Source organism: Liolophura sinensis, chromosome 9, assembly GCF_032854445.1.
Source record: "Liolophura sinensis isolate JHLJ2023 chromosome 9, CUHK_Ljap_v2, whole genome shotgun sequence".
NCBI classification, from domain to species: domain Eukaryota; kingdom Metazoa; phylum Mollusca; class Polyplacophora; order Chitonida; family Chitonidae; genus Liolophura; species Liolophura sinensis.
In genome coordinates, this window is record NC_088303.1 from 12,890,306 (window position 1) to 12,903,314 (window position 13,009).

General features: G+C 40.2%; 1 protein-coding gene across 1 annotated transcript in view; it reads right to left on the bottom strand.

Moving 5' to 3' along the window:
- Positions 1-1,881: 1,881 nt before the first annotated feature.
- Positions 1,882-13,009, bottom strand: part of LOC135474837 (phosphorylase b kinase regulatory subunit beta-like) — a 29,791-nt gene continuing 18,663 nt past the window's right edge. Inside the window, exons 17-24 of the mRNA XM_064754451.1 lie at positions 12,543-12,710; positions 12,106-12,381; positions 11,618-11,820; positions 10,797-10,931; positions 9,054-9,183; positions 6,396-6,503; positions 5,761-5,835; positions 1,882-5,098 (exon numbers count right to left, since the gene is read on the bottom strand). Of these exons, the coding sequence (XP_064610521.1) occupies positions 4,895-5,098; positions 5,761-5,835; positions 6,396-6,503; positions 9,054-9,183; positions 10,797-10,931; positions 11,618-11,820; positions 12,106-12,381; positions 12,543-12,710 (1,299 nt within the window). The 3' untranslated portion in view covers positions 1,882-4,894. The remainder of the gene's footprint in view (positions 5,099-5,760; positions 5,836-6,395; positions 6,504-9,053; positions 9,184-10,796; positions 10,932-11,617; positions 11,821-12,105; positions 12,382-12,542; positions 12,711-13,009) is intronic.

Genomic DNA, 13,009 nt, shown 5'->3' on the forward strand with positions numbered 1-13,009 from the left:
ATTTGGTCATTCTGTTTTCATCATTATCTTAATTGTGCATGGTGACTTAAGAACTGCTCAGAATACATGTGTGTGCAGTTTATATAACAGATGTGAATGCTAGTCTGATCTTACATCTTGATGGCTAGAATAATATAATCATGACAGCATACTGCCATATGAGACCTTCTGTACTTCAAGTTTTGTGGAGTTTATATAGAGATGTACATGTTGCAGATGCAAATTCAGGTATTGGGGAGTTTCTTGTCCAGTGATAGATACCATACTTAGATGATACAACCCCATGTTAAAAGTTAGACTACCTGATTCTTGCCCGTAAGCAGTACACCCGTAGATTCATTTTTCAGTTACTTTTTACAACTCGTGCCCACAAGCTTGCAATGTAAAAAATTTTTTCACTTTTGGTCAGTTGTCAGACAACACATTTCTTTGTTATTGAAGGAAGTCATGATAAATTTTGTAACCCATGTTAAAGGTGTTAAACATCTTCTAGTTGTACGTTAGTTAAGTCAGTGTTTTCTACTCGAGATGTGTGAGCTTATAATGAAAATGAGAGCACAAGATCTGCAATAGTATACTAGTATTGGAGATGTATTTATGAGTGTTTAATTATTAAGATAACACCATTGAGGACTGACTCTGGATATAAGCTATTTGCAGTTCCCTGTTACTTGATCCATCCCTATATCTGGCAGCATTTGAAGTGACCTGCAACCTGAAAAGTGTTGTTAATTATTATGATGTTGATGTGTGAGTGAGAGTCAATAAAGTGTGTAGTGAGCATCATATATGAAACTGTGTGTTACTGTAGGAGGAGCTGTTATCAACCTGAACCACACTTCCCATCTACCTGGTGACAGTTACCATAGCCTATTAATCTTGTATCAAATCGCTGTACTGCACTGTCCGTCTGCCTGCTGACAGTTACCGTAGCCTGGTCGTGTATCAGATCACTGAAACACACTGTCAAACTACCTCGTGACAGTTACTGTAGCCTGATATGTATCAGATCACCACACTGCACTATCCATCAACCTGGTAACAGTTACAGTAGCCTGGTCGTCTTATCAGATCACTGTGCCACACTGTCCATCAACATGGTGACAGTTACCATAACCTGATCATGTATCAGATTACCATACCACACTGTCCATCAACATGGTGACAGTTACCATAACCTGATCTTGTATCAGATTACCATACCACACTGTCCATCTAATTGGTGACAGTTACCGTAGCCTGAGCGTGTATCAGATCCCAATACCACACTATCCGTCTCCTGGGTGACAGTTACTTTAATTAGCATGGCTGTAGGGTTCACCCATGTGTTACCTACTGTAGCTTACTTTTACACTAATAAAACAGGCTGTTAAAAACGTATCATACTGGTCTTGTTAACTTTGTTGATAGTGTTCTGCACAAATAACACCAATGGAGGCCTTTGTGGTTATTGTGCTAATGCAGCACAATGACTCACCAATGTGATCTCTGTGAAATAAGTCTAAGTCCTCGACCACCCTTGCTTTCCTTCTGATTGTATGTGGGAGGGTCTTGCAGCAACCTGTGGATGGTTGAGGGTTTTCTCCCACGATCATCTTTATGTATTTGTTTGATGCTATACTCAAGAATATTTCCATTAATTATACAACTGCAGCCAGCATTAGGGTGGGATGAAACCCACGGCCATATGCAGGCTGACAAACCCTTCCATGTTCAACTGGAGCTAGTATTAGCTGGACTTGAATTCACAACCGCAAATGCAGACAAATTCCTGGGTCATGGAGCTACACGAGGCGCACTAAGCGGCATGGAGGCCTGGACATGACCCTAACTCTAAGTTAAAACATACAGGAAAAAAAAGTAAGTCAATAAAGATTATGTACCAGTAGAAAATTTGTATTGTTTTCAACAAGTTTAAAAAAAATAATGCTACAAAATTGTACTTATACCTTTTCATCAACCACCACATAACTGCATTTTTTACCTGTTTGACATATATAGAAAGAGATCTTAAATAAGAGACTATAACTTGAATGGTGAAAGATCTACAGCTACACTGTTACTCACAAAATAAGATCAGTATGGCCTAGCTTTGTATTATCCGTTATACAGGCTACATTTATATCACACACATTTCTGGATCCTTTAATATGGCCATACGCATATCTCACCAAGTGTTATGCCTGTTTGGAAGTGTGAGACAGAAATAAACTGGCACAAATGCAGACAAATTTAGAGCCCATTTTTACATCAGTAAATACCTCAAACAAAATTTTACACACTATATAGCTATATTAATACAAATAAGTATCAAAACATCTTAGTCAATCACAGATTGGCATTGAGTCAAAGCTACTTGGTGTGCCTGAAACTAGGGTTGTTTACAATTGAAACACTGCTGTCTCAAGTCTGGCCTAGCCAATGGTGTGACATTATTCACCATTACTGTTTAATACGTTATTTGTCTTCATAATCTGGTGACACTGGTGTTTTGAGGTAATCGTAAGCGCCCTTAATGTTCCATAAATTAAACAAGGGCCATGCATATTTTGGAGGGTGAGAAAAATTTAGGGTTTCAGTTATTACCATGTGAGAAAAGCCAAAAAAGTTAGAACAATAAAATATTAATATATAACTTTGTGACAAATGTGTTACAAGACTGTTTCAAATATATGGTGTACATGAAACAAGTGCTTTGGGTTGAGGTTACATTGTAAGTCAGTATTTGGTGAAGGATCAACCATCAATTGTCAATGGTGTAGTGCTGTCCTACTGTGTAAGGTTTCTATCCTTTGTACAAAAGGTTTATCTAATATCACAAATAAATACACACACCCTATTATTGCTGATTTGTCTGGACACATATCAAAATGTTACCTGCACACCTGTACAGACAAAATGGATGATGCGCTGGGTATCATATAGACTGTAGGTCATGTGATCTGACAAATTGTGCACCTCTGTATAATCAGCGACCATCTTCGCTAAAACTTCTCCTACATTATCCCTGATTTAGGAAACAGTTTCAGCAGTATGTACAACAAATCACTCATGTGTGACATTTACACATATTTATATATATAACCCACAAGAGGAGCAAAAGAAAACCTGTTCAGCTTTATTACCGTGTGCAGCACAATCACTCACAAATAGGCAACTTTTGTTATCCTAAAATACAAGCAAGACAACTTGCACAAACAAATGCAATTTTGCAATTTTTCTCAACTTGAAGGTGCAGACAATTTTGGCAGCTTTTATAGTAGTAGTGCAGAGACAACCATGCAACTCATTTATCAAAATGTTCAGGATACAATGAAGTCCAGTTCAGTACAACATCTCAGTCATACATCTTAGCTGTACAATATATTAGTCATATAACATTTCAGTTATAAATCTTATTCCTACATCTTAGTCATACAACATCACAGTGATAACATGAATACATACATTCATAAAAGAGAATGCTATTAACACTTACACAAAACTTGCTTACAATGTATATCAATTTTCACAGAAGGAAAATGACTACTTTAAGCTCACATACACTGTACATGTAATTCCATTTATCTACACACAAATTACCCTAAATGGTGTACTGAACGGGTTTATGAATACCAGAGAGAAATAGAGCGACATTGTGACACACCCCTGTACTATACCTAAAGTCACACCAACTGACCTTGATGGATTATGTTATGTTTTTCCATTCCAGACCACACTCACAAAATTCCCTGTCATTCTGGTTGTAAGCATATGAAAGCCTGGGGAAGGAATAATCTCAAACTGGCTAAATGGCATTTGATAAATAAGCATACAATAATTACACATCCATCATGCTTTTCATACACATCTGGTATCTACAATAACACATGTACATACTAAATTTTCAAACAATTAACCTTCCAGACTCCAGTGATGAAAAAGTGTTTCCATGACAGATTTCATAAAAATTTTGCACACTACAAGTAAACTGCATGTCACACAAAGTCACTGCACTTTTCCTGGATATGAGATCAACATAGCAGGCTGCTGTCATAAAAGGCTTGCTGTGTCTTTTAAAGCTGAGAGACAAAATCTGTCCCTGCTGGGTGACACAGGGTGGCTTTTTGTGTCTAGGAGAACTGAGAGACAAAATCTGCCTACATCCCGGGAGAATCTTGCTGGTACTGGGTGGTTTGTTGTGTGTTATAAAACTGAAAGACAAAATCTGCACACATGTTGGGAGAAACTTGTTCGTAGCAGAATTAAGAGACAAAATCTGCATGCATATTGGGAGATGCTTGCACCGGATGGTTTGTTGCGACTAGCAGGACTGTGAGATAAAATCTGCATGCATGCTGGGAGACTCTTGCTGGTACAGGGTGGTTGTTGTGTCTAGCAGAACAGAGACAAAATCTACACGCCTGCTGCGAGACACCTGCTGGTGCTGGATGGTTTGTTGCACCTAGCAGAACTGAGAGACAAAATCTGCATGCATGCTGGGAGACACTTGCTGGTACTGGATGGCTTGTTGTGTCTAGCAGAACTGAGAGACAAAATCTACACGCATGCTGGGAAACACTTGCTGGCACTGGGTGGTTGCTGCGTCTAGCAGAACTGAGAGTCAAAATCTGCACTCATGCTGAGAGACCCTCGCTGGTACTACGTGGTCTGTCCAGCAGAACTGAGAGACAAAATCTGCAGGCATGCTGGAAGAAACTTCTTGGTACTGGGTGGTTTGTGTCCAACAGAACTGAGAGACAAAATCTGCACTCATGCTGGGAGACCCTCGCTGGTACTGAGTGGTTTCCACTTGTGGCCATCAACAAGAACAAGTACACACGTCCTCTGTTATCAGATGCATCTCTGTCCAGCAAGCCTATCCTGTGGCCATGACATAAGTCATTAATAAGATCTAAGACAATACACACATGTCCTCTGTCATCAGATGCATCTCTCCATCTAGAAGGTTTCTAACCACAGCCTTGGAGATGTAGGCAGTGGTGCCATGTTTGATGTTGGGTGGAGTGTTATAGAAGCGGTTCATGTCATCTTGCTTCTCCTCGCCCTGAAGACGACTTCGGTCTCTCTGAAACTCCTCAAATGCTTCTCCAATTATCTGAAATAATGGCACAAAACAAGACATAAATGCTTCCTGAGCATCCTGGTGGCCCATCCACGCACCATGTTCAACATGGGGCTTGGGTTATGTCAGTGGAGCTTATAGGGTGCATGTGACATATCTGGTGAATGTACATAAGCCAAGGTACTAAACCCATTCATATGAAGTGCCTATCACACAACTTAGTTACTTAACTTTCTATTTGTTTTGGCATTTACATATCGATAGAACAATGCAAAAACTTTCCCAATCCTTTCAGATGGAACAATAAATGCCTAAACCTCATTTTAAACCAATAAATTTATTTATCTATTAGGGTTTTAAACAATACATGCACCTCAATGGATAAGGGGCTGTCAAAGGGATTCAAACACACAACCTTAGTTTTCAAGGATTTGTTGTAGGGATTCCAACACAAGCCTCACTGGACAAGGGGCTGTCAGAGAGATTCAAACACACTACCTCATTGGTCAAAGGTCAGCCGTAGGGATTCAAACACACAACTCCATTAGTCAATGGTGACATAAGGATTCAAACAAGTAACCTCAATGGCCAAGGGTATATCACAGGGCTGTAAACACACAACCTCACTGGTCAATGGCAAACTCATGTATGTGGGCTTACCAAGGTTTGCTTTTACACTTATGTTTTGATTTTACCTTGTCCATTTCCACTGCCTTCTGGAATTCCAGCTCAGGATTTCTCCTCAAAATGGTGGACACAACCATGAAAGTCTACCAATGCAGAAAGGAAACTGCATGCGATTATAACAAGAATTCTATCCATATAAACAGAATACATAGAAGAAATAACATTAAGGAAGAAGTTACAACTGTGGGCCAAATTATAATCCCATACATTTGATTGGTGTTTTTACGCCGCACTCCCAAAATATAATTTCGCTTATAAGATGGGGGGCCAACATTATGGTGGGAGAAAACCCACAACCATCCATAGATTGCTGAGGAAGCCAGTGTCAGCTGGACTTGAACTCACAGTGACTGCATTGTTTGTGCGTCTGCACAGTGAGGCCACAAAGGCCCCAATTGCATATTTAAGGGACTGAATTAATAATTTAGCATCATATTCAAGAACTTTTCACTTTGATGAATTTAGCCAGGTTTATGTTTGAAGAGCCGTGTAAATCAGTGCCTTTTGTTTTGTGCCAGAGAAACCTCGTCATTACGTTCCAGAGCTGAATTCTAATTATCCTATTAGACGGGGATCATTCAACTATCTTACTGAGCATCTGCTCCATCAACAGTGAGAAGAATAAGTGAACATTGCAACGTACCTCAACGACAATCTGCCTGTAGGAAGGGTCAACTATCTTACTGAGCATCTGTTCCACCAACAGTGAGAAGTTCAGCTCATACATTGTCATATCGGACAGAGTCGGTTGCTGAAAACATAAAATTGACTTTCAATGTAAATGAAACACAGATACAACCTAAAAGGGTTAAAAAAAAAAAAGAAAAAAAAGACTAGGCTTTCCTTGATGCAGGTTTCTTTTCAGACAATTTTTAATTGAAGAAACCCCAAGTGTGCAAACTGAGGTTTTTTTCAATGGGAAACTGAGCTTTGTGAAGAGAAAATGATTTTTATTTCTTTTTTGGAAGGAAATGGGAGAGAAGGGGTTGAAGGAAGGTTAAATATGTGGATTTAATCTCTTTCTTGCACAATTTTTCTACTTGGTACCCTCAAGACTAGGCATGTGCCACTGCAAGAGCCTGGTAGAAGATCCTCAATAGGAACTTGAGGAAAAATTGCTTAATAAAAAGGGGAGAAACTCAAAGGATGCCACATGAATGAAAATTCATGAGATTTGTCATTATCAAATAGAGCTTGACAAATCTAAGGTTTTTTGTCCAAACGTACATATTTTGAGACATTCAGGTCAAAAGCAGAACAATATCTGTTCCATCAGGATAACGCTGTTATCATATTCCCAGAACATCACACAAATTTCTGGCTGATTAATAATGAACCCAAGTTACAGAACATTACAATACACATTACTCTGTATACTGCATGCTAAAAATGCAGGCCATGAAATTTGGGTGGCTGACGTAACCAAAATATCAATTACGGGTTTCAAGCCTTGAGTGTTATATTCCTGAGTATTTTTATTTTCTTTTGAAGATTACTAATTACTTATATAGTTAGCTGCTTGTAGTGTGCGTAATATCCAACTGGTTTATGGAACCCTCGCCATCCCTGTCTGATAAATTTGGTTTCCACAGAGTGAAATGATATAACCAGTGACACGAGGGAATGTCAACAATGACCAGCTCATGGAAAGCTGTTGACTGGAGAAAGTTTAACTTCAGTTCAAACTCCGCCCACAGCTAGCTCACCAAGAGCACAAAACATGACTGATGAATGCCGTCAGCTAGCATATGTTGTGTACATAACAAACAAGACATGTCGTGCAGATGCTCATGGCGGGAAAGGTGAATAGTACTTTCTTAGCCAAAAGTTATAATATTTTGTTTTAACACAGGAGCTTTCTCTAGGTGGTTTATAAACCTTTCCTGATGGCACAAATAACAGGAGACAGCGCAGATGCATTGACCTGATTAATAAATAGATCACGGACCTGAACGAAATTTGGTCAAAGCAGAAAGCTGCCGACTGCATTTTGTGCATAATGGCAATGAGTTCAAGTCCAGCAGAACACTGAGCAGCATCATGGCACCAAATGACAGCTTTCGTCTACAGGTGTATTAGCTCATGCGTTTGTCAACGGACAAGTATTAAAGCCTGGAAAGCGGTAGCTGTAACAACTGACGCAACTTCTATTTTGTGGTTGCTGTTGTGATATCACACGCTGGATATGGCCGGCAACCTTGTGTGGGTAACTCTGATATACCTGTTGAGCTCTACTCAGTTCAAGCGCTGCATTTGCAGGAATGTTCCCAGGGACAGATCAGCATAATCAATTTATCAGACTGCGCAATTACACTCCATGTAAACGACACACAAACGATCATTTTGTTTGAGCCAAATTTCAAGGCCTGAAATGCTCTTCTTGCTCCCTTTGTTGGGCAATCTATTGAAGATGATTATACTCTGCACATTTCCTCACAGGCTACTGCAGTTTACATATGTCAAGTAGTATGTTTTTTAAACATGTAGTTTTAAGCTCAAATTTAGTTCAATTGGATCAGGTCCCGTGATTATAAAGTGATCTTAGATTAAAGTAAAAATTTAAATCATTGAACTTTGTATGTTCCTTCCCACTTATATGTATATTTAAGCTGAAATTTGTTTTACAATAACTCACTCAATATTTACAATGTCAATACTGACATTGACATTTTTTAAGTTTTAAAGTGGTTTGAAATTGTGACTTATGTGTAAAGGGATACAGAATCGATTCTGATTGGCTGGTGTGAGTGATGAGCTAATCCAGACTATACTCAGCCTAAGCTGAATTTTAGGTATGGTACATTTATTCAAACGTGACCAAGGCTGCAAGCTTATTGCTTCAAAATCCCGGGCCGACAGGCGAAATGTGGGACCCCTGTGTCAAGCTAATCAAAACTAAAAATTTTAGGTCTGGAGGCGATTTACGAAAGAAATAAAGCTTTTTTATAGAATTACTAGAAGCTTTGTAAACTGATGACTGTACATGTAGTGTAACTTAGGTTTGGTGGCAAGGCTACCAAAGAGCTCGCCTGCAGGAGACACATGAATGCAAAACTTCAGCTCAATACATAAAGTAATGAAATTGTGAATTTGGTAATTTATGGTAATTAATATGTACACAGAGCATCAGCTCTGATCTCAATACCTGCAGTACTTTTTACGATACCACACCTAATATTTTGTTCAATATTGCTTTCTCTGTTATTGGATGCCGACCCTCAAGGTATGACTTAAGCTACAAATGATCTATGTTAATGTCTTCAATGCAGTAATGACACTTTTCAGGAGCCTGTAGACTGACCTGGGGGAGGAGGTAGCCTGCCACTTTGATACCACCAGGGGTCCTCTCTAATGTCTCCCAAACGTTGTCATAAAAGTCCTTTGGTACTCGATTCAAAGCTCCGTCCAGCTGCCTCTTTCTCAGCGGTGTTCTACAAACATCAGTTTGACACTATCAATTTTTGCCAAAAATTGTTAACAGGCCTAAAATTTTTTAAGTTTTTATGAAAATAATTTATTTGGTACTTTTAAAATATCTGTAAAATGTCCATAAAAATGTGTATGTCTCATTATTTTAAGAACCTCAGAATATCATTGGTTAAAGTTTTAGTGATGCTGTTGACAGGCAGATGGATTAACCAGGGCCACTTTGATGCCACCATGTTCCAAAATCTAAGGCAAATAAGCCATGGAATTTTGAACAGCTTATAGATTTGTGTGGTTTATTTCTCATGTCAGTCAAAAATCGCACACCAGTACGCAAAAATAGAAAAATGTATAAACACATCACCATGTATTTGCAATTCACCCTTATGATTTTGGTTGTATCTTTACTTGTATGATTACAGAATGTATATTGAAGCACTGCAAAGCTAACAAATCAGAAGCTGCTCTCCATATATAAACCATGTGAAGTTACCACGTCAATTTTTAAATACCTCTTCAAAAATTGATATGAATGCATTTAAAGACATTAGCCTGCAATGCTATCACTGGGGCTTTACTGGATATTGGAGATCACATTTGCTAGCAATACTGCTACTGCTACTGTCTTATGTGTTCAGAGATGAAAAGCATAGTGCTGGCAGATCTCGACTTGTTTTCAACAGAACAGAGCATTGGCATCATTTTTATGTCTTCTTCTCCTTTAAGGGTGCAGGAAACCAGAGTGCCCAAGACAAACCACTGACCTTTGGCAAGTCATCTACAAATTTCTCATTTTGTGATATATAGCTTTGAACCTGAAGCTTGTGCGTCCTAACAATTCAAAGGCAAACACCTTAACCACTCGCCCAGGGTTCACTTCCATCAGGTTTTTCACATTTTGTTACAATGTGAGACGTACCTGGTGTACCCAGACTCTCCTTGGCAGCCTGTGTGAATGCAGTGTATGGCTATGAGGCGACACTTGACATGGTGAGGGGAGAGGTTACTGCTATCTTTGAACCTCCCCAAATTGACAATGTGAGACGTACCTGATGTCCCTCTCCCTGGCAGTTCGTGTGAGTATGGCTATGACACTTGACATGGTGACAGGAGAGGTAACTGCTATCTTTGAACCTCCCCAAATTGACAATGTGAGACGTACCTAATGTTGCTCTCCCTGGCAATTCGTGTGAGTATGGCTATGACACTTGACATGGTGAGGGGAGAGGTAACTGCTATCTTTGAACCTCCCCAAATTGACAATGTGAGACGTACCTGGTGTCCCTCTCCCTGGCAGTCCATGTGAGTATATCTAAGAGAAGATGCTTGACAGAGTGAGGACAACAAAAGTTACTTATCTCTAAATCTCTCCAAATTGACAATTTGAGACGTACCTGGTGTGCCTCTCAATGCGATTGGTGTGAGTACGGCTATGAAATGACACTTGATATGGTAAGGGGAGAAGCTACTGCTATCTTTGAATCTCCCCAACTCGACAATGTGAGATGTTCCTGGTGTCATTCTCCCTGGCAGTCCCTGTATGGCTCTGAGAGGACAATTGACTGGTGAGGGTTACTACTATCTTTGAATCTCCCCAAACTGACAATGTGAGACATACCTGGTGTCACTCTCCCTAGCAGTCCGTGTGAGTATGGCTATGAGGTGACGCTTGACATGGTGAGGGGAGAGGTTACTGATGTCCACATGTCTACCAATCTCAGCCAGTTCTATCTGCATCGCATGAACAAACCACCTATACAAACATAGAACACTTGCACTGACTCAGAAAACACCAACGTATACATGTACGTGAACTGAAAAAAACACAAATAACAAGTGCAACTGACGTCACTTTTCTTTATGACACTGCATTCCATTACAGTTTACAGTTTACTGTGATGGCAGCTGACCATATCAGTGCTGCCTGCCGTAGACATGGTTTATCCTTGCACAGCTTTATATACATGCAGAAGAGTTTTCTTTTTTGCAGGTATGTACGGACAAATCGTTTCTCGCGTGCTGGTAAGGATATATTGAAGTTCACACCCAGGGTTTAAATGCCCATATGTCCTCAACACATAGATAACTTATACACTGACAGGCTGGGCCAGAAATAGTAGGAAGGGATCATTATCTCCAATACTTCTGTGAATATTGGGATGATACACTGTCAACAAATGACACAATCGTCAGGATGGTTGGTAGGATGATACAACGGTGAGTCAGAGGATGGCGTGATGATACAATGGTGAGTTAAAAGATGGTGTGATGATGCAATGGTAAGTCAGAAGCTGGTGGGATGGTGCAATGGTGAGTCAGAAGATGGCATGATGATACAATGGTGAGTTAAAAGATGGCGTGATGATGCAATGGTAAGTCAGAAGTTGATGTGATGATACAAAAGTGAGTCGTCAAAAAATGTTATAAAGAAAACCATACCCAATCCTAATTTTGAGAATGCCATCAAAGAGTTCTGGGGCTGTGCCTATGAGTTTGCCAATGTAGATGATTAGCTCTTGCTGAAGCACGGCCTGGCAGATATCGTATGGTAAGCACTTCCCGTACAGGATGTTCTTGATCTCATTGGGGGAGACAGGTTTGTCTACAACTTCCTCTTCGTGACCAAACACACCTAATGTCACCTGAACACAAGTTACCAGTAGTTACAGGACAGTCTAAATAACACAGGCTCGAAAACAATACTGTGTCTCAATGTCAAAAGAAAGTTTACCAGCAATATCACTATGTTGTTTCATCCAGAATTCTAGAATTATGGACGAAATACAGAACTGTCAAAACGATACTTTTTTTATTACTTTCTTCAGCACAAAAATGGTTTTATCTAAGTAGGTAAAGACCATATACACATGGTAGTGGAGAATCCCTGACTAATCTTCGAGCATTAGGGCTTATCCCACTGTACTTACCTGCTTGCCCCTGACCAGGATGGAGGTGATAGAAGGTGCAAGGCTGTCCACCAGCTTACCCAGAAGAGCAGAGCAGAATCGCACAACCCACCAGTGACGGTGCAGTCCAGCCTTGTGGGAGAGGGCCTCTAGGCGCTGAGTGATGGTGGAGTCCTCGATCCTGTAGTGCGCACCCTCACGATTCAGCAGGATGTGCAGGATCTGAGCCTTCATCTTGTAGCTGTCTGTCATCCGCAGGGCATGGACCAGCTCTACCACAGATCGGTGCTGCATGTCCTGTAGAGGAAGGCAGAGGACAAGCAACTCATCAATAAGGTAGCTGGAATGCAGGTGACTTGTCAGATGATCACACATGACTAATATCTCACACATGACCAGTATCTCACATGACTTGTATGTCACACATGACCTGTATCACAAATACATGCATGACTTACCTGATAGACAATGGACTGCTCTTCCTCTACTTCTCCGTAGTTGGCCACTTCTGACAGACTTCTGAATGCGCTTGGTGTTGACTTCTCCTGGAAGCTGATAAAAATACTCGGGTCCTCTACTGAATGGAGGAAGTCCAGGTGTTCCACACAGGCACTGGAGATCAGAGACTGTCAACAGAGACCAGAGGTCATCAGCTGAGATCAGAAGCTGTCAACTGAGCTCACAGACTGTCAACAGAGATCAGAGACTAACAACAGAGATAAGAGTCACCAGAGATCAGAGATCAGTAGATAATGAAGAGGGAGTTAAACAAGAAGTGACTATCACACACACAATGCTATTGGGTTAATGGCTTTGTAACTCTGAAATTCTAATTTGCTCTTTTCAGTTGGCTGCTTTAGAAACCAGAAATCTGACCTGTTCCATCTTAAATTTATGTGGGAAGGTAGTTCACCTCAATATAAAC